This window comes from Schistocerca americana, chromosome 4, assembly GCF_021461395.2.
Source record: "Schistocerca americana isolate TAMUIC-IGC-003095 chromosome 4, iqSchAmer2.1, whole genome shotgun sequence".
NCBI classification, from domain to species: domain Eukaryota; kingdom Metazoa; phylum Arthropoda; class Insecta; order Orthoptera; family Acrididae; genus Schistocerca; species Schistocerca americana.
In genome coordinates this window covers 362,342,821-362,366,153 of record NC_060122.1, presented here as the reverse complement: position 1 = coordinate 362,366,153, position 23,333 = coordinate 362,342,821, and the positions used below count along the sequence as shown (strand labels likewise).

General features: G+C 38.0%; 1 protein-coding gene across 1 annotated transcript in view; it reads left to right on the top strand.

The window, feature by feature from the left end:
- The window catches only part of LOC124613483 (calcium/calmodulin-dependent 3',5'-cyclic nucleotide phosphodiesterase 1-like), a 543,028-nt gene that overhangs the window by 474,744 nt on the left and 44,951 nt on the right, over positions 1–23,333 (top strand). The window contains exons 8-11 of the mRNA XM_047142192.1: positions 5,261–5,401; positions 12,887–13,056; positions 14,100–14,261; positions 15,676–15,878. Coding sequence (XP_046998148.1) covers positions 5,261–5,401; positions 12,887–13,056; positions 14,100–14,261; positions 15,676–15,878 — 676 coding nt within the window. The remainder of the gene's footprint in view (positions 1–5,260; positions 5,402–12,886; positions 13,057–14,099; positions 14,262–15,675; positions 15,879–23,333) is intronic.

The following is a 23,333-nucleotide window of genomic DNA, read 5'->3' as shown; positions in this document are numbered from 1 at the left end:
TCATGCGATTGGTGCGCCCGTGCAGACAAAGCAGAGGAGCCTGTGGTTCAGCAGTGATAAAGAATTGGGCAGGATGCAAACCCAACACTTCACCTGAGGATGAAAAATAGGGAACGTGTTGAAACGTTGCCACAGAATGAAGCCTTGACTTGGCTGATAACCTGAGAAGACTTCATCATAGTCACAATGTTGCAATTGTGTCACACAGTTTACATAACATTTTGCCAAAAATCACTGACCAATACACCGTCCCATATTTTTTCCATTTCCATTTCAAAAAGCCCTCTGAAGCCTTGCAAAGCAAATTATGCTTGAAAATGCTCTTTATAGTGACTACAGTACCACTTCATTTTGATACTGTAGGAACATAGCTTGTTCACTCAACAGCTGTTGCTAGATCATAGTTGATGAAATGCAATGTGATGGTTAAATTCTTGGAAAACTACTTCTTGTTGTTATATCAGCATACATAATAACCAATCCATATGCTGTTTAGAGCTATTCCAGTTCCTATCAGCTCCATTATTCTTGTTTGACACAAAGTTTCTAGCAGGCTGGGGTATTAAAAAAAGGTGTCAAATATTTTGGGAGTGGTAGCACCCACCAAAACAAAAAAAGAAGTCCACTAAACAAGGCCTCTAATATGCATACATTAAGAGCTATGAGCACTTGTTCATCTTTGATATTGTGTAACTCATCTATTCTACTGCAAACACTTTGCTTTCCATATTTTGGGATGAGGTAGTTTGGATGAAACAAAAAAAAAAGAAAAGAAAAGTACCCAATAAACATATGCTTTAAAATGCATACTTTAAGAAGTATGAGCACAAATTCAGTAGAAGAGATGTGTTTCACAGTAGCAAAGATGAACAAGCGCTAATAGCTCCTAAGGTGTGCATTTTAGAGCCCATGTTCACTGGGAACTTTTTTTTGTTTTTTTTTGTTTTTTCTAGATACCTCCCATTCTCCTTTCTCTCTCTCTCTCTCTCTCTCTCACTCTCTCTCACTCTCTCTCTCTCTCTCTCTCTCTCTCTCTCTCTCTCTCTCTCTTTTTTGGGGGGGAGGGGAGCAGCTATTATCACCACTCAAAATATTCTACACTTTTTTAACTCCCTGTTTATTAGTATAGCCCAGTGTGAAGAGAATATGAAATATAAACAGTTTTAGCTTCGCTTTCATTTGGGTTTACTTTGTAAACAGTCATTTACACCACTCAGTTCGTAGGTGCCCATACACAGTTTGGGTTTCACAAGTCTTACTTTCTCTTTGGATAATGCGTTACTTGACCTGTGGGATTATTAACACTCTCAAAATAAATTTAACATGAGTTCAGTTTGCTGCTCCAGTCATTCACAGTCACAAACTTATGTAGTAAATGTTCTAAGATTGTTCAACACTCACTATAAGCCCATTATAAGTTTGCACCAGTTGATGAGAATTTCAGGTAAATCCAGTAAAATGTGACCATCCATAACATTTTGTGAAATCTTAATTCTTGATATAATAAGATTATTAGAAATATATACTTTTTACACAAGGTTAATCATTTTAGAAAATGTTCTGTGTCTCTGATATACACTGTCCATCCAAAACATTCTGAAACTGATTTTAGTCCTGATGTACAAGCACGGTAACTAAGGTGTCAGCTTGAATTAACAAATGTTAACAACAAATGTGTAATCGAACAGTTAGTTGTGAGCAGGCAGTATTAAGTAGAGGATATGTGCCCATAGTGTGTCAACATTGTTCTGTCAAATCAAAGGAGTAACTTCTCTAAATGAAGTATTCTAGGCATACTTCAGAATGTTTTGAAGATGAGAAAACAGTGTGCAAAGTTTGGCCCACATACCCTGAACAGAAACGACAATATGTGTATGCTGATAGAAATGCAAAATGTGAACAATTCTATTCTGAAGAAAATCCTTATGGGCAATGCGACTTTGTGTTATCAAAATGAACCTACCACAAAACAACAAAGGCAGAAATTCATATTGACAGGTCAGTGCCTTGACAACTTAACTGACATTCAAGCCAATGTGACGCATGTGTTGAGCAACGTCCCAAAGAAATATTTTTCTGACAGTATCACATGGTTATATGAATGTTCTGTGCAGTGTTCTCAAGAGGGAGGTGGGAGGGGGCATGCAGAACATGTGAAGCATTCTAACCACTGTCTTATGCTTTCCCTGTTATTTATTAGTACTGTGAAACTTTTTGGATTTATGTGTATTCCTGACCAAGAGAAGGTTACTAGTATCAACATAGGCCTTAATTTGAGGAAGATATTTCGGAAAATGCACTTTTGGAGCACAGTATTCTATGACAGTAAAACATGGACAGTGGGAAAACCAGAATAGAAGAAAATCAAAGCATTTGAGGTTTGGTGCTACAGAAGAATATTGAAAATTAAGTGATATGATGAGGTAAGGAATGAGGAGGGTCTCTACAGAATCATTGAGGAAAGAAATGTATGGAAAACACTAACAGGAAAAAGGGACAGCATGAAAGGACATCTCTTAAGACATGAGAGAATAAATTCCATGGTACCATGTTGGAGGGTAAAAACTGTAGAGGAAGACAGAGATTGGAATACATCCAGCATAGGTTTGAATTGCTACTCTGAGATGAAAAGGCTGGCACAGGAGAGGAATTCATGGCTGGTTACATCAAATCAATCGGAAGACTGATGACTCAAAAAAAGGGGGGGGGGGGTATATTGACCATACTCTACGACATCGCTTCAGTGCATCTCTCCTCTATGGTGACTAAATGCCTTGCCTTCCTATCCCATATCGTTGTTTTGTACAACAATGCCCCAGCTAGTGCCAGTTGTGCAGCATCTCTAAGAGAACCACTGATGGAAAAAAGAACACCACCATGGTTAAATATGAGCATGCATGGTTTGCTTGACAACAGTATTGAATGGAAAGAAATAAGATTGACTAAGGAGATATGCCTTAAGTAAAAAGTCAGAGTTAGTGGGGAACTAGTGGAGGGAAGAGATCATAGGAGAGTATATAGATGGAACAAGAGGAAAGTGTGTAAGATGCAAAAGGGTGGAGAGTATATGGTTTGCTGATGGCATTATAATCTTGGCAGAATCCAAGAAGGTAGTTAATAACATTTTGGAATACCTAAATAACAAATGTGGAGAATCTGAAATGAAAATAAATAAGATAAAGTCCAAAAGCATAATACTGAGTGGAAAAGAGAGAAGTTCCAAATCTGATAGATGGATGACTACTATAGCAGGTTCCAAAATTCAGATACTTGGAAAATAAAATGCGTCATGATATAAGATCACGAATAGCATTAGCCAAGGAAGTGCTCAACAAAAAAATGGAAATTACTATGCAGACCCGAGAATAAAAATCTGGCGGAGACATGGATCTTACAAAATGATGAGGAAAGAGTGCCAGAAGCACTGGAAACGTAAGTATGGGGGAAACTGGAGGGTGTGAGGTGTGTAGAAGGACTGAGAAATGAGGGGGTGTTGAGAAAAGTGGGGGAGAACAGAAACCTCTTAGACACTGTAAGGAAAAGGAAAAAAATAGACTCGGCCCCATGTGATAAGACAGTGCTTACTCCAGTAAGAAATTCAATAGATATTAAAGGGAAAGAAAGGGTGAGGAAGAAGAGAATATCAATTAATGGACAATGCTAAGAACAAAAGTGATAATTAAGGAGCATTTAAGAGAAATGTACAAAACAACTGGGGGTGACAAAGTTCCAGGCCTAGATCTGGTTCAAGGCAGATTGACTTCTGATTATGATGATGATGATGATGATGATGATGATGACACAGCTTAACTTTAAAAATATCTTGATCTTCAACCTTGGTTCCCAATTCTGAATTGACAACAGACCAAACTACAGCTAATCTTATATCTGTGTTTGAAAATGAATATATTGTTTGTCTGATTTTAATTCTCAACATATACTTTCTAAATAGTGTTCCATAACATTTAACACACATCATAAAATTAGTGTTTTTGCTGAATTTTAGCCATACATTACTATTTTTATATGTTAATAGCAAATTTCATCTTATTAGTCATTAGATTTCATACAAAACATTTGCGTTACCCATATTGGAATATTGTTCAAATACTTGGGCTCTTTATAAGCTTGGATTATTGCAGGAAATTGAGTATATACATAGAAGTGCTGCGCAAATGCTTACAGGCTTGTTTGTCTTGTGGATGGGCTCACCCAGAAATAATCTTCCATCCCATATCTATCTTTGAATGAAATGAGGAAAAGTTGTTGATTTATGACTAAAATTTATGATTAAATGTTGTTCACATTGTGCCAACACTGAAATTGTTAGAGATGGAACACAAATTCAGTTGGATAAGAATGTGGCACAAAATAAGTTGTGACACAACAGAATCTCAACTGACAGATTCCTGCACTTGTACTAAAAAATTCCAAGAAGTACTATTGAGAACTATCTATTAACATACATATTACAGCCTCTCCATTTTCCCATTCGAACACCGTTATGATAAAATTAGACATAACAACCAACCCACAAGTAACCTTTCTTCCTACAGCTTTATTTGAATGGAAAAAGGACAACTTGTTAGTTGGTGACTAAAGTTTATGATTTAATATTGTGCTAATACTGAAGCCATTAGAAACAAAACATAAATGTAATTGGATAAGGGTGTGGAATAAAATAAGCTATGACTTGGTTTGAGGGAACCCTAGTATATTGTATAATGAAAGCACCTCTGCCATACAATTTGCAGTGCTGTGCAAAGTATAGATGTATGTAGAGGGCATGGAATAAAACTGTTTGGTGTGAATAATTTTCATCTACTTTACAGTTATTTTATATGATTTTGTACTGTAAACTTAGAATATTTGGTCAAAAAGCATGTACTATTACCAAAGTCACTGTTCTTACTTGATTGTTTGTTGATTTTTTTAGAAAATCAGTTGTTTAAGTATAAAAACCTGAGAGTTCCTGTACCATTTCTGCAGTATGAATTTATCATTATATTTATTTTCACCTACTGTGACAAATAGTGAATTCTTTTTTCGAGATAAGAAGTTTAGCAAATCACATTCTTTGTATCATGTTCCATTAATTATAAACACTCAGGTCTTTGCAACTTCACCAAGAGTACCCATGTTATACATTTTGGCATCTAACCACAGTTATTGATATTTGAAGAATATTCTATATCGTTCTCACAACTATGATGAATTTCCTTTATAGTCGTTAATTTATATTCTATTTAATATCTTTCAGGTTCCACCTTCCACACTGGAGGCATTTCTTACACGAATAGAGGAAGGTTATTGTCGTTACCGAAATCCATATCATAACAACCTACATGCAGCTGATGTGGCACAGACCGTCCACTATATGTTGTGCCAAACAGGGCTCATGGTAAGATTTTATCAGTTCTTTTATGCAAATCACATTTTATTTTTTGATGTAGTGACTTTTCATTAAACAGAATTTCTTCCTTATTTATTAAAGTCTTTAAAAAGTTGTACATGCTATTTTTCTGTTTTAAATGTTGTTCCCAATTACATTAATTTCCACACATTTAACAGAAAATTTGTCTTCTTCTTTATTATTATTTTTTATTTTTATGAGTTGAAGAGGACTCAGTTGTAATCTGTGTTTGTTATGAGTTAAAGTGGACTCAATTGTAATCATTGATAAATGAGTCATAACAATATGTAGATGTTAATTGTTCCATTTGCAGTATTACTCCAATATCAAAATATTGAGGATTTAAAGTATGTGTTTCATGTCTGTGTGATTACAGTCACAAATAACTAAAAGACCAGATTACTACTTTTTGTTGTTTTAAAAATATGCTGTATAATTCCACCCCCTCCCTCTTGTAAATCTTGCCTACATCTCTCACTTGGGAGAAGATAAGGAACTAATCTGTTGTGCCAAAAAAGATGATTATGCCCTCTAACAGTGACTTGTGTGATGATTTTTATCATTTTTTCATATACTTAACATTTGTTTTTAATGTAGGTCTATTCAAGTAAGATTATTGCTTTTATTGGTTTTTGCTAGTAGGACATATTTTCAGCATTCACAATCAGATTGCATTTTTTCATAATAATTGGCCCATTCCATAGTACAAAAATAATAACAAACAGAGTGTTAAATTGCTGTAGTCATTAACAAACAAAATACTGCATTTCATGTCAACACAAGTTTGTTTTGCTCAATGATATTTTCCAGTTGCATTTTTTATCAACAAAATCTGTTCCATAACATTACTCTGTATGTGTAGTTGAAGATTTTCAGAGCAAAGCTCCTCAGTGAATGATTCTTGGTTTTATCGTCAATCCCCAAGACATTCATGATGTTTCAGTAAACACACTGACACACTGAAGATTGACGCAGAAATCCAAGAAGATTTTACTACAGTGCTGAATAATGTTAATTGCCAGTTGCAAATATGTAATTTAAATGTAAATTTAAAGTTGTGAATCAAATTACTCATTTGACACTACAACTTTGACCTGAGAGACTCGGTGGCATTGCCTCAGGTGCTGAATGCTTCCTCATACAAAGACCATTCCCAACTGTTTCTTTGTTCTGTAATTTGTGCAGACACTGGAAGAGTTGAAATTAGTTATCTATAATATTTACACTTTTTAGATTCATTTTTGATGTATTTGTATTGTACATAAACAAAAACACGTAAGTTATAGTTGTGATATATTCACAGTTTCACTCATAACAAGACCATTTACTGCTGGAGTTGTTTGTGGCACATTTTGAAGCCCACATATCCACAGTGAATCAAATGATATTTCTTACAATAAGAATTTGTTTCTGAACATCATTTTTACACTTCTTGTACTTTTACCACTTATATGGTAAATACATTGACCCAGCGAGTCTTGTAGGGCATTCTTGATGTTTGCCACCCTCTGCTGTCTTTTGCTTGATGTCAAAGGTTTCAGTGATTTCTCCAGTTAGATTGAATGAGTGTTTCATACTCCATTTTTCTCTTATATATTCAAAATATTAAAGATGGGTTAACATCACCACATCTGAAAACTGGAAGAATAATTTTCTATACTACTTAGAAAATTCCTTATACTTTCCACTGTTTTGATGAACATATCACTTTGATTGAGTATTCCCATTGACTTGTTAGAATCAGTTACCATACATGGTTTTAATTTCAGGTCATTAGTATTGTGATGTTGTAGGCACTGCACTAGTGACTGTGAAGACCAAGAAAAAGCATGTATGGATCATAAATTAAAAAAAAAATCCAATCCTTCCAAATTTGTCTCTGTTCCAAAAATAAACATTACTTCAGGAGCACTCTCCATCAAAATCTGGTAAAGTCAGGTGAACATACAAACAAATGCTATTAATGAAAGGGAAATTGAAGAAAGGAAAAATGACATTCCAGTCATAAATATTAGAGAAACTAATCAGTCTGAAATGGTGGGATGAGAAGCATGTTTGTACGCTGTCAATATTTCACAAAGTTGATATGTTCATTGGAGGTCAGCAGCTTTTTGTTCACTATGGTGATTCATAGGTAGCATTTCACTACAGCTGAATAGCAAACAAGCCAACATCTCTAAACTTCTATAGAAGTTGAACGCACTAAGAACATGTTGCCTATGAACTGGAGTATCAATCAACTACGTTCAGGACATGTCCCCCAAAAAATATCCCCCTAGTGTCAAGAGGTAAATGACAAAATTCACTAACCATATCATGAAAATAATTATGTACCGAGAAGGTGGAGGATCACTCACCTGAAACTTTTTGTCGAGCACAGGAAGTGATTAGCACATTAAAGCAGGAAAATTATTTACTATATGAAGTCTGTAAACATTTAGTGACACTCTCGTATGATTACTGAAATGAAAAGCTTCAGTTGACAGTAACATTGTAGTTTCACTCATACAGCTGGTATGACTCAATTTCAAACCACTCTCAAATGTATTAACTTGTGAATAAACTCATAATTAAGTCAAAGCCACTGCTTTGAGTAAAACTACTAAATAAATGGCAGGTTGAGACTGATCTAAATAAATATGAAATCAACCATTGAAATTCAATGACTCTCTTGAGCAAGGCAGTATTGAGCTCCAGTGTCTTCATAGAACACCACATTGGATACAAAATGTAATCCACTTGTTTGCTAGGTATAGGAGTTCTTAACAATAATATGTGAAAGACTGCCCACATTTGCTGCACTTGGACCAGTTGTTTTAGTCCTCTACAAAAGAGATGTAAGCAGATTCTTGGGTAGTGCCATACATGGCCTTGTCATTTGGCAGGCCACAGAAATTAGATAATGGTATGGAGACATTCCTACAATGTATTTTCTGCATCTGAGCAACATTGTCTGCTTGTAAAATGGTTCCTAGAAGGCTGGTCTGAGATGCTAAACCTGTGGCTATCATATAAGATGCCCATTGTACTGATGTTTCATTATCTTTTGTGTCACTAGTAGGTATGACAGCATGTTGTGTGCAATGCCAAGCCAGTCAAGTGTGTTTGTATCAGTAGTAATACATGCTACCTTGGGTCCACATCATTAATGTTGATATGCAACAGAATTTTGGAACATACACTCCTGGAAATGGAAAAAAGAACACATTGACACCGGTGTGTCAGACCCACCATACTTGCTCCAGACACTGCGAGAGGGCTGTACAAGCAATGATCACACGCACGGCACAGCGGACACACCAGGAACCGCGGTGTTGGCCGTCGAATGGCGCTAGCTGCGCAGCATTTGTGCACCGCCGCCGTCAGTGTCAGCCAGTTTGCCGTGGCATACGGAGCTCCATCGCAGTCTTTAACACTGGTAGCATGCCGCGACAGCGTGGACGTGAACCGTATGTGCAGTTGACGGACTTTGAGCGAGGGCGTATAGTGGGCATGTGGGAGGCCGGGTGGACATACCGCCGAATTGCTCAACACGTGGGGCGTGAGGTCTCCACAGTACATCGATGTTGTCGCCAGTGGTCAGCGGAAGGTGCACATGCCCGTCGACCTGGGACCGGACCGCAGCGACGCACGAATGCACGCCAAGACCGTAGGATCCTACGCAGTGCCGTAGGGGACCGCACCGCCACTTCCCAGCAAATTAGGGACAATGTTGCTCCTGGGGTATCGGCGAGGACCATTCGCAACCGTCTCCATGAAGCTGGGCTACGGTCCCGCACACCGTTAGGCCATCTTCCGCTCACGCCCCAACATCCAGTGGTGTCGCGACAGGCGTGAATGGAGGGACGAATGGAGATGTGTCTTCAGCGATGAGAGTCGCTTCTGCCTTCGTGCCAATGATGGTTGTATGCGTGTTTGGCGCCGTGCAGGTGAGCGCCACAATCAGGACTGCATACAACCGAGGCACACAGGGCCAACACCCGGCATCATGGTGTGGGGAGCGATCTCCTACACTGGCCGTACACCACTGGTGATCGTCGAGGGGACACTGAATAGTGCACGGTACATCCAAACCGTCATCGAACCCATCGTTCTACCATTCCTAGACCGGCAAGGGAACTTGCTGTTCCAACAGGACAATGCACGTCCGCATGTATCCCGTGCCACCCAACGTGCTCTAGAAGGTGTAAGTCAACTACCCTGGCCAGCAAGATCTCCAGATCTGTCCCCCATTGAGCATGTTTGGGACTGGATGAAGCGTCGTCTCACGCGGTCTGCACGTCCAGCACGAACGCTGGTCCAACTGAGGCGCCAGGTGGAAATGGCATGGCAAGCCGTTCCACAGGACTACATCCAGCATCTCTACGATCGTCTCCATGGGAGAATAGCAGCTTGCATTGCTGCGAAAGGTGGATATACACTGTACTAGTGGCAACATTGTGCATGCTCTGTTGCCTGTGTCTATGTGCCTGTGGTTCTGTCAGTGTGATCATGTGATGTATCTGACCCCAGGAATGTGTCAATAAAGTTTCCTCTTCCTGGGACAATGAATTCACGGTGTTCTTATTTCAATTTCCAGGAGTGTATATTGATTTCAAGCATTATGAATTACCTCAAAGAAAATGGACAACATGGATTTAAAAAACGTCATTCTTGTGAAACACAACTAGCTCTTTGCTCACACAAAATGTTGAGTGCTATTGACAAGGAATTTCAAACAGATTCCATATTTCTAGATTTCCAGAAGGCTTTTGACACTGTACCACACAAGCAGCTTGCAGTGAAATTGCATGCTTATGGAATATCATCTCAGTTAAGTGACTATATTCGTGATTTCCTGTCAGACGTCACAGTTCGTAGTAATTTACGGAAAGCCATAGAGTAAAACAGAAGTGATTTCTGGCATTTGCTGTTTGTCATCTGCATAAACAATTTAGGAGACAATCCAAGCAGCTGTCTTAGGTTGTTTGCAGATGACACTATTGTTTATCGCTAGTAAAGTCATCAGAAGATCAAAACAAATTGCAAAATTATTTAGAAAAGGTATCTTTATAGGTTGAAAATTGGCATTCGACTCTAAATAGTGAAAAGTGTGAGGTCATCCACATGAGTGCTAAAAGAAATCTATTAAACTTTGGTTACACAATAAATCAGTCAAATCTAAAGACCGTAAATTCAACTAAATAGCAAGGAATTACAATTACAAACAACTTCAATTGGAAGGAACACATAGAAAATGTTGTGGGGAGGGCTAACTAAAGACTGCGTTTTATTGGCAGGGCACTTACGAAATGTAAGAGATCTACTGAAGAGACTGCCTATGCTGTGCTTGTCCGTCCTCTTTTAGAACACTGCTGCACAGTAAGGGATCCTTGCCAGGTAGGATTGATGAAGTACATTGAGAAAGTTCAAAGAAGGGCAGCAAGGTTTGTATTATAGGGAATAGAGGGTCACTGAAATGATACAGAACTTGGGGTGCAAATCATTAAAACAAGGGCATGTTACGTTGTGGTGGAATCTTCTCATGAATTTTCAATCACCAATTTTCTCCTCCAAATATGAAAATATTTTTTTGGTGTGACCTATACAGGGAGAAACAATCACCAGAATAAAATAAGGGAAATCAGAGCTCGCACCAAAAGATATAGGTGTTCGGTTTTTCCATATGCTGTACGAGATTGGAATAATAGACAATTTTTGTGAAGGTGCTTTGATGAACTCTCCGACAGGCACATAAATATTATTTGCAGCATATCCATGTAGATGTAGGTGTAGGAAACACTGGATTGAGCTATTCACAGTAAGACTTCCCACACTGCATACAGGGATCATCATTGTCCAAATAAACCCTGTTTTCTTCACCATATCTGATTCCAGTTTGTCACCATGCACTGAACCCATTCACAGCAGCTTGACAGTGGAAGTGAGTAGTAGGTGGTTCTCAACACTAGGAGACATCTTGAGACACCAACTTTTCTTTCATGAGATATCTGATGACAGTGTGACATTTAATTGTATTTTGACCTGTGCTTGCGTAATGGACGATGAAGTTGTTAGACCTACTGGATCTCATGAAAAAACTAGAATGTTCCTTCTTTTGATTATCTGGGAATGATATCTAGACCTGGCCTCAAATTATTCATGTCTTATAGTTTACTGAGTCTTTCCTGAGATTTTTTATGTACACCTTTTACTTGCATTCTATAATTTTCATATACTTCAGACATTAATATGATATTTTATAGTTGATTCATCTCTACTATTCATGTACCTTCATAACTGAAGATTGTAGATTGTATCTGTAGTTATAAATGTAGAAGCAGAATTGATTCACCATTTAATATTCAGCAAATGAAAACTAAAGGATATATTGCTATTTGTCTTATAGAGGATACGTTGAGTTGCGGACAGGCACAACAAAAAAAACTGCTATACATTTGAGCTTTTGGCCAAAAGGCCTTCTTCAAAAGTCGAAAACACACACATATTCTCACAAGCACAACTAATACACACATGACCACTGTCTCTGACCACTGAGATTGAAATACATACAGCAACTGCCAGCAATCAATGGCTGGAGACAGTGGTTTTGTGTGTGTATGTGTGTGTGTGTGTGTATGTGTGTGTGAGAGAGAGAGAGAGAGAGAGAGAGAGAGAGAGAGAGAATGTGTGTGTGTGTGTGTGTGTGTGTGTGTGTGTGTGTGTGTGTGTGTTTGGCGAAGAGCTCAAATGTGTAACAGTCTTTTGTTGTGCCTATCTGCAACTCAGTGTTCCCTCTACATGATGAGTAGCAATCTGTCCCTTTCATAATATTGTCATTATTCCATCCTAGATAAACAGTAAGATATCTTACACATATCTGAAAATTAGAGAATGCAAGTAAAGGGTATATATAAAAATGTATGCTCTGTGTAGATATATGGCTTCAGAAACCCTGGCTATTGAGTATTTGAAATGACACTAAAACAGTATATTTGAGGCTGATACTGGCGCTCCATGTATTACACAGTGTGGCCATGATTATGTCTCTGATTGTAAAAAACATCTTTGTAATGAACAAGATATAGATCTCTTTGCCTTCTCATGCTCATGTTTTAATTCTGGTTAAACTTCCTTTAACATTGATAGGCGCAGTGAACAAACAAGTTACTTGTAATATAGGATAAATTAAGACAATACAAAACATAATATTAATAAGTTAGTCAAGTATTCATTCTTAAAGCCATCATCATCTACATTGCTGGAGTTCTGTCCCAGTTAATGGAAGCAGCAACTCCAGGATCAGACTTACAGCTGTGGTGTAAATAGAATATTTGTTATATTTCTGGTTATAACTCCATTCTATTTTCATCCTGCTCTCATGTTTGCTTGTATTACTTTTTTCTATCTCACTATTACTTCATGTACAACAGCTATATTTTTTCACTAAAGTTAAGTATTTTTATATCTTTCAGTGCATATCTTCTGTTTCAGAACTGGCTAACAGATCTGGAGATCTTTGCAACCCTTGTTGCAGCTTTAATTCATGACTATGAACATACAGGTACAACCAACAACTTCCATGTCATGTCAGGCACAGAGACAGCGTTATTATATAATGATCGTGCTGTCCTAGAAAATCATCATATAAGTGCCTCTTTTAGGTATGAAACAATTATAAATTCATATTTATAATGCTTTTCAAAAAATATATTATATATAAATCATAAATGAGTAGAAGAATTGCTTTTCATTTTGTAGAAACTACTGAATTTGCTCCATTGCGTATTTCGCTATTGGAATTTAATGTGGATAATGAAACTGGGTGATGAGGCTTATGGCAAAAGGGGATGGTTCTATAGTGCAACACAATACTAAGCGTTAATAATTTTGATGAATGTAGCATATATTTTTCCCAGTCATCTGATAAATAAAACAGAGAAAACTGTTATGTCACACTTCAAAGCTAATTACACTTTTACATTACTAAATATACAGACCCGGAGACATAAATATTGATCTTGAGAGAAGTAGCACAAAATCAACAGAAAGGCCAAGAAAGGAATGACAAAGGAACTCAATGGTTCAAATGGCTCTAAGCACTATGGGACTTAACATCTGAGGTCATCAGTCCCCTAGGACTTAGAACTACTTAAACCTCACTAACTTAAGGACATCACACACATCCATGACCGAGGCAGGATTCGAACCTGCGACTGTAGTGGTTGTGTAGTTCCAGACTGAAGCGCCTAGAACTGCTCAGCCACTCCGGCCGGCAGGTACTCAATGTAACAGAAAGATTATGAAGTTCTTTACCACTCTGAGTCTATCAACATTGACAATTGTGGAGGTGATTTGGCAGAAGGCACTAACACAGCTAAATCTTGAGTGACTTTAAAAAAATCTGGGCCCATAGTCACCTCTGACTACTGGTGTATATGTTACTTGTATTTCCTGATCTACAGTTCTGAATTAATTGTTTTCCTTTATTATAATAATTATACATTGTTGATTTCTAATTTTCTCTTAGAATTGCAAAGGAGAATAGATTTTTTCTTAGTCTGAGAAACAGTTATCAATTAACAAAAAAGTAATACTTTGTATTTGCCAGACAGGGAAATTTCTCCAGTTTAATGTTCAGCTTTATACCTTTTACAGTTCTGTATTTATTGAAGAGAACTTACCCATTTTCTTTTCTGTTTTAAAGGGTGATGCGGGATGAGGAATGTAACATCCTCCAAAATCTGTCACGTGAAGAGTTTCGGGAGTTCCGCACTCTTGTTATTGATATGGTTTTAGCAACAGACATGAGTTTCCATTTTCAGCAGCTGAAAAACATGAGGAATCTCCTGACACTCGCTGAGGCAAGGTAAGGTTTATTAATTTCAAATGTTATTTGTGTCAGTATGTTGCAAATGGATTTTAAGAAATTATTTTTGTGTTTTATTTGTGATAGTTTTATTTTTATTCACAATGATTTGTAGTCTCTCTCATTTTTATCTTACAGTAATGAAAGACTGATGTCTATACAGCAGATAAGATATGACTTTATGTAATAGCCATGACTGATAGTTGCATTCACATGCAGGGACCATGTTATTTCCTGGTATACAGAGCTCCACATATGTTTGCCCATGCTTTTCTTGGTTTTTCTTATAAATCATATGGTACTCATACGTTCCTTGATACCTAACAGTATGTCACACCTATTTATTCTTCCATAGACGTGCATAGATCATCATGGGTTAAACCTTTTACCAAAGGGCCTAAGTTTTAAATACTACTGCTAAATCTAGTATTCATATTTAAGACACTAATGACTATAAATTACAAAGACATCCACAATAGGCTCTCCACATACCTACTCTGATTACTGGCAAGTGCCAGGCCCCTCTTGATTTTTCAGGCTGTTGGAGATGCCTAAATGAAAACTGTTATATTAACAGTGTAACATGTATCTCTTGTATGATTGTTTTGATATTCAGCATTTGAGAAATTTCCATTAATGCAGCTTTCAGATTGTTTGGAAATGCTAGATTATTTCTCCTTTTTTGCTAATAATGTCATAGTGCATGTTCAGTGTCTATAGGAGTACATGAATGATACAAATAATGTAAACAGTCTTCACCTTGCAGACTCACCTCCACATTTCTTCAGTAGTTGCCACATGGATTCACGTCCAGCTCCAACTCTTTCAAGTTGAAATGAAGAAGGCTTTTGTCTAAGCTACAATATGTTATTTGAGAAAAAGAATGTTTTGCCAAATGTTGTGTATCCTTCACAATTACAAGCATTTCACCAAAGCCTAGAGTGAAAGTGAACTATTGAAGTCATGTGAACTTAGAAAAAATATGTATCTCTTTCTATGAAATTAGAGAGACAGCATGACAGACTAGTGCTTACCTTTGTGGTGAGTTTCCCCTCATCTTTGTAGTTGGATCCACCTCAACCTAGGGCCTATGTGACCCACCTCTCCTTTCCAAAATTTCCCAACCTATCCCTATTTTTCGCTAAGGAAAGAACATACAAGTTCCAAAAATTAGGTTTAGTTTTTTTCACTTAAATAAGTGTTTCCTTCAGTAAGTACTTGAAGTTTTACTTCCTGGAGGTAAGTATTGACCACCTATTCCCTCCATATGATTTTAAAATTTTCTCAGTTGTATTTTTACTATAAGGTAATTGTTACCTGACTATCTTGTCCAAAGAAAACATATTTTCTTCCTTGCCTGTGTTTTGCTCATGTATTTTCATGAATTTTGTTTTGCATGATCATGTCTTTGCAGTGTGGACAAGTCCAAGGCTCTATCACTGGTGCTTCACTGTTGTGACATATCACATCCTGCTAAGCGATGGGATCTCCACCATAGATGGACTTCTCAACTTCTTGAGGAGTTCTTCAGACAAGGAGATAAGGAACGTGAGTTAGGACTGCCATTCAGCCCTCTATGTGATCGCAACAACACACTTGTTGCTGAGTCACAGATTGGTAAGTACATAACACAGAACAAAGATTTTTAAAATGTTATATACCAAATTAAAACAAGAATGTGGCACAGCAGCACTTCAGTTGTTATAAAGTTACTTTCTTATATACAAATACATGGAACAAAACATGGAATTAGAGCACACAGTTTTGTGCCATTTGATGGTGAGAGACTCACCACTCTGCAAAAATTAAAGATATTTCATTCATAACATTGTGTTACCAATAATTGTAAACTAAATCAGTAAAGATCTGTTTAAAACTACACATAATTCTTTCAGGGATCCTGTAACGTTTCATGAATTTTCAGTTGCAAGGAAAATAGTCCTCAGTGAATGGTGAAATAATTTAGAAATTTGATGATAACATGTAAAATGAAAAATTAAACTATTTTATTCTGTTACATAACACTCCTCCCTTTGAAAAATTCATCACAGATTTTTCCTTTGATTATCTTCTGTGCTAAGCTCATATATCTGCTTCACAATTGTACATTGTGCCTACTGCACCAATTTTATTGTTTGTGAGAGCTGACTTACATGGATTGTCTCTTTGTCTCCAAATTCTGTATCTTCTTAAACTTCAGTTTGTCAATCCCTTTTTTTGTTTTTATAGCATGATACATTATCCTTTTTTCCATGTTTACAAGTTATACTTAATTTTAGAGTTTTACTAGTCTTGTGGTTTTTTAACCCATTGTTTTGGTATATTGTCTGAAACTTTGTCTTTTAAACAAAAAATTCCCGTACATTTCCTCAAAATGCACAGCCTTAAAACTAAGCTTAGACAACAACTACTTGCGGTACTGCCATATACAGTGTAGTGGCCAGTAGCTACCTACCTTATCTTACATTTATTTGCAGATTAACTATGTCTTTCAGTGCCATGCTTTCTTATTCTTACATTTCTAGAACCAACATCCTCATCCTCTTTGGCAGTTTACCACGTGCATTGGCACTTAGTGATGCCATACACAGTTTACATTGTTCTATGTTCATGATAATTGACCCTTGCTATGTTGCCTTGCTTGCAACTGTCTCTCTCAGCTGCTGTGGTTTTATGAATAATTACACATTGTTTCCTCTTATCCTCTTTACTTACAACATTGCAAGTATTGTCAGATTTACTCTGATCCTCAGACACACATTCCTGAAATGATTCAGTCTCATTGGCTTGATTTTTAGCCTTACAAGCATTTTTCTCCTTTCTTCTGTTCCATCCTCTCCCCCTCTGGAGAAGGTTGTGCCACACCAAATTGTGAAGAATCAGCATACTTCAGAAATAATGTATTTGTACCCCTTCATTATTCATAAAATTTGCTATACAATTAACATTATCAACAGCTTTCTGTGCATTCTTGATGGCATGTACCTTAAAAACACAGTCTGCTGTTCCCCACTGCATGACACAAAAATCAGTGGCACATGCACTTCCTTGTAAATCTGACCTAGTCTTGACAGCTTCAAAACAACAACCATTATCAACCAGTGGCTTAGATACTACTGCACCTAATTCAGTATTACCCATGTTGCTGCTCACATACCCATTTACTTCTGTACAGCACTCACTCACTTTGTTTGACACTTCATGTACTTCAGACTCCACATTTTCACAGGATATTGGATCTGATACCTTTACACTACTCTCCATTACTTCCATGATGCTAATACTTTGCATATCAAGTAAAATTACAGCAACTTCCACAGCCTTTCATTACTAACATCTTTTTGCATTGTCTAGTCCACTACAAATGTTCTTCAACCATAATTGTTCCTGATTCCTCCTCTCAGATTCCTCTCTATCTCTTCTTTGCCCCCTCTCTGTAATAATGTTATTCCTCATGTCACAATTTTCAAGAAACCAGTACTCACAACTGCTCTGAAATTCCTCCACATACTCCGGAATCTTAAATAAGCTATCTCTCTCTCTCTCTCTCTCTCTCTTCTTCAGTACTCTATAACTGCACAATCTGCACCTATAGCCTTTACTGTGTTAAGCATATCCCTAGTGCTTGTGATTTGCTATGCATTGCTCTCCTGAAAATGAGCTACTGGTGCTGATAAAATCCTCAATGTTTCCTCCATGGCAGCACCGTGCGGAATCGATGATGACGTGTTTGACCCGATAATACTACAAAACCCAACAAAAGAGAGAGACATAAAATAACAATGCAGACACTTAAATACACTACTATCATACACTTACTACAACATAATGTTCCACCAGAATAGCTACTCAGGAATATCATTTACCCATACTTAAAGATAATGAATGAGCTAGACTCACAATAAAACACAGTGCCCCTTGAAAACAATACATATTGATAGACACCATCTTTGATCATTATTTGCACTCACTTCCTTTATAAAATACATACAATACAGCTGGACACACAGAAAAAAAACCTCATTGCATCCCTATGGTCCTTATAGTCAAACAAGAGCACAAAAATAGATACTGCACTCTCCATACCATGTGTTGATGAAACTGCAACCCTGCTGTAGTTGAGCAGTCTTCCTAGAAATGGCAGCAGTCAGCATGGTTCCACTGTTGCCAAAGTCCTGAGGTGATAGCCAATTCTAACACCAATTCTGATGTCTGAACATCAGATGACCAGTTCCTTATGCCAAAGTTGCAACCTGGGAAGCTGCAGTCACATTGTGAACAGGAGGTCAGGTGCAGAGTTTTGGTGAGGGGTGTAGTTCATGCCCGGAGGTGTCATTAATGCAGTGGTATTTGCAATAACATTTATGTACCGTGCAAAATTTAGAGAGTTATAAGTGGGTTCAGAGCTGCGGTCAGTGACCAAGCTTAAATGCAGGAGAAGTGTTAATGCCTTGTCAGCACGTCATAACCTCACTCTCACAGGTTACTGCCATGGCCACATGCTATATTGGCTGTGGTAGAAGGCTGAGGAAAGCACCAGTACTTGGACATTCTGCAATAACCCAGTGAGGCTTCCACCTGAATACTCTCAAAGCAGTCTGTTGTGCACTCAGGTGGAGACTGCCAACTGAGGTCCAGCATATCAGTTGCCGTGAAGACTAGATCCTAGCCATTCACCGTGGAGCAACCAAAGGGCGTCAGATGCTCATGAGTCAGTCAGGAGGCTGCACAGATACATCATACCTGGTTGGTGTGGATGTGGCAGCTTACAGATCATCTTCAATGACCCATACTGTTGGAAGACTGGCCGCACATCAGTCTTCTCATTTGCAATGGCCCAGTAGGCAACAGTGGGAGACCTTAGCTGTGGTGTGCCTCTGGTTGGCTGCATCTGAGTGTTGAAGTCAGCAAGCAGGTAGCACGCTGGTCATTATCAATCAGCGTATTGTGGTTTCACTGTCATTGTCTCTGGGTTCAAATGGTTCAAATGGCTCTGAGCACTATGGGACTCAATATCTTAGGTCATAAATCCCCTAGAACTTAGAACTACTTAAACCTAACTAACCTAAGGACATCACACACACCCATGCCCAAGGCAGGATTCGAACCTGCGACCGTAGCAGTCCCGCGGTTCCAGACTGCAGCGCCAGAACCACTAGACCACCGCGGCCGGCTTGTCTCTGGGTTTAGGGACACTGACAGAATGGCAGCATGACCGAATGTTGTCTTCAGCTACAAAAGCCTTGTTATTTAAATGGTCAAGTCTGCACCTATGATGCAGTGCATTTGCTCTCATTTATCAGACCAACCAATGCTTCTTGCCTCTCTGTGGTAATTCAGTAATTATTCAGGGTCAGCAGGCTCAGTTTGGTCTGCCTATATTTGATTTTTCAATGGCCCTTCGCGGTGAAGTTATATCACTGTGCTTTGTTATGTAGCATAGCAGTGTTTGCATTTCTGCCTGCCTCCCTCTGAGGTTGTGTGACAGTACTCACCTCATGTCCTGACAGCTGTTACATAGGTGGTATGCCTTGTTGGCATTCTCACTGGCACTCTGACTCAATGCTAGCCTTCTCTGTTATGAGCTCACCTGATAGAACTCAAAAATTTAAACATGTGCAATAAAATTATTCTGCTGCACAACACTATATTCCAAACTATCCGATAGAATACAGAGTTTAGTGAACTGAGGAAATTCAAGCTATGGATTCATGATATGTCATATATCATATTATATTTATGATATTTTGCACACCAAATTATATTATTAAGTCCACTAAAGACCCCTTAAGACCAAACCCTTCTTATTTCCTCAAACAGCTGAACCATGTACAACCATATTTTATTTTTTTAATCCTTTTTAATTAATGAATATGTGATTCCACAGAATAAACTGCAGTTACAATCCACAGTGTCTCTACTTACTTATCTGTACATATTTCAAAAACCACCATCACATTTACTATAACTTTTCTTTGTAACAAATCTCTTGACTCATAATTTCATACATGCACTTCCTTTTTTCAAAATTTGTGAGAGCAGAGCTCTTCCCTTTGCATTTTCACTGTAGAAAAGCATTTATCATGTAATTTAGCTTGCTAAGATAAAAGATGAAGTATCTCTTTTACTACCTTGTTTCACATGTAACATACTTCATTCAAAGTACTAGTGTATGTTGAACCACACCACTGCTCATTACATGATATAATCTAGTTATTGACTTTCCCATTTTGCATTTTATTGCTCTGTTTGTATTCGATTCCCCTTTTAATATCATCCAGTTATTTTATATGTACATTCTTTTCAGACATAAGAATATGAGATATTTGTACTGTTTGATCAGGCTACATCATTATTCCAGTACTCTTTCTCAAAGGTAACTACATTTACATTGCTTTAAATTCACTGATCACAACAGCATAAGTTCCTCAAATTTATTGAGATAGAAAATGTTTAGGTTCATCTTTGCTATAGGAGTTGCATGCTGCCATTTTAACTTACATTACTCTCTGCAATTTCAAATCTCAGATCTATGCTAAGTCAAATGTGCAGAAATGTAAATGCAAAGAATCATCAGTGCCCAGGTAAGTCTATTAGCCTTTAACTATTTTGGAGAACACATCAATAGTGTGACCAACAGTCAAAGTACAGCTTCTTGCCTACATAAAAGCTGTGCTTGCACCTTCTCCTATGAGCAGAGACTGTGTAAATAACTTTTTATCCTTTCAGAGTGAGTGTCCCTTTATTAATCCATCTATACAAAAAAAGAAAAAAAAAAAAACAGTTCAGGTCATTCTGATGATTGATGTACGTGACCAAGGATTAGACTGTCCCTTCCTTGGGTTCGACCATCCTTCTTTTCTCCAGTGTCTACATAAAATTGTGTACACCTCATCATAAATCTTTAACAGTATGTAGAACCTCTGACCCTTATCATCATACATCCCAGTGATGAAGTTTCTCCATAGCATATCAACTCTACCTGATTATTTCAAACGTTTGTTTCCTGATTCTTTCTTTTTGTACCTTTTTACCTACACTTCTTGCAATGCCACAACATACATATATTAAATCATCTAGTAATAAGTCTTCTTATTAATTTTATTTCTCCTTCATGCTTTTCCAAATAGTCTTCACCCTCCATTAAATACTTATTGTCAGTGACTCTCCACCAGGTATCTATTTGCTGCTACTAGATTATTAAGTTTGTATTTATTCTGTATTATCAAAGCAGTTACATTCCACTCACATCAAAAACCATTCCCTGCTGGGAATCAATGTTTCGAACATAGTCTTTCTTCTACTTTTCTTTAGACAAATAATTGGTAAGTATATCAAAAAGTAGTTTTTGAGCTGTGTTGAGACTAATTTCCAAGGTTTTTTCCTTATTCCCTGTTTAATCTTAATTAAAAGACACAATTCAGCCACAGCTATTGTCTGTAAAAGAGATAAACATGCATGCACATATGCGATCGTGCGCTCATGCTTTAAATATTGGCATAAATGGTTGGTTTCCTAGGCCCAGTATTCTTTTAAATGTTAACAACAATAAGTATATCCTCATTTGTATTTAAACAATATCATTAGATTCTGCCCTAACTACCCTTCACAGAATGAACTACTAATAAGAAAAATCTCAGTTCAGTGATGTTTACAGCTCACATAATCAGTCATACTGCTAGCTGCACTGCTGATACATTACATGTGCACTGAGTGGCACTGTGATGAACTGCTGCATAGTCATTGCATAGCCAGCTGATCAGCTGCTGCACTGCAAAGCAGAGCTGGGCTGTTCTTGCACTCACTGGCCACAACAGGGATGACATCTGGGATTGCTGCTGCCACTGTAGTCTCAAAATCACGATATGAAATTCTTCTGTGTTATCGATGAAATGGTTCATGGTGTGGGTTCCTGTAGTCATGTCCTAGTTCATGAACCACGGGCAACGTATGAGTGGCCAAGTAAGTGGTCCCGACAGTCGGGATACCAGTTACTTTGGAATAAGGCTGGGCATCTCGGACATATTCTGAGTCGTGGTCACCTTTGTGCTCATACGGCAAAGACTACCAAATCCACCGGTTAGTCCCTCAGCCGTTAAGGGTAAAACCCAATGGGACTCGGGGCAAGTAAGGCTAGCAACCTGCTTCCCTGGTACTTTAAATATGATGCTGGCAACAATCAGAGCAAAATGCCTCAGACCTTTGGAGGTGATGGAGTCCCACCTCTAACTTACAAACCAGGGACTCCTAAGATACGACTTGGCAAACAAATGGTAATGAGATGGGGAGCTATTAATATCAATGAGGGCTACTCTGGGAAGAAGATAGAGCTGGCAGAGGCTGCAAGTAAGATGGGGCTGGACGTTTTAGCTGTTAGTGACATTCGGGTAAGGGGTGAGAAAGAAGAGGAAGTGGGAGAATACAAGGTCTACCTGTCAGGAGTCAAAGCAGGAATAGCACAGTGGGGTGTAGGGCTTTACACCAGGAAAGAAATGGAACCCAGCGTAGTTGCAATAAGGTATGTAAACGCACGACTGATGTGGATAGATTTGACAGTGTCTAGCAAGAAAATTAGGATTGTGTCAGTATATTTGCATTGTGAAGGGACAGATCAAGATAAGATGGATAGTTTTTATGAGGCACTCAGTGATGTTGTTAGAGTAAAGGACAAGGACAGTGTTCTGCTCATGGGTGATTTTAACGCCAGGATTGGAAATCGAACAGAAGGGTATGAAAAGGTTATGGGTAAATTTGGAGAGGATATGGAGGCCAACAGGAACGGGAAACAACTCTTGGATTTCTGTGACAGTATGGGCTTAGTAATCACAAACTCCTTTTTTAAACATAAGAACATTCACCGGTATACTTAGGAAGGCAGGGGAACCATATCTGTCATTGACTATATAATAACAGATCAGGAATTCAGGTAGGCTGTGAGGGACACACGTGTATTCAGGGGATTCTTTGATGACACTGATCATTATTTAATCTGCAGTGAAATTGGGATTCTGAGGCCGAAAGTGCAGGAGGTCAGGTCCATATGTAGGAGGATAAGAGTGGAGAAACTTCAGG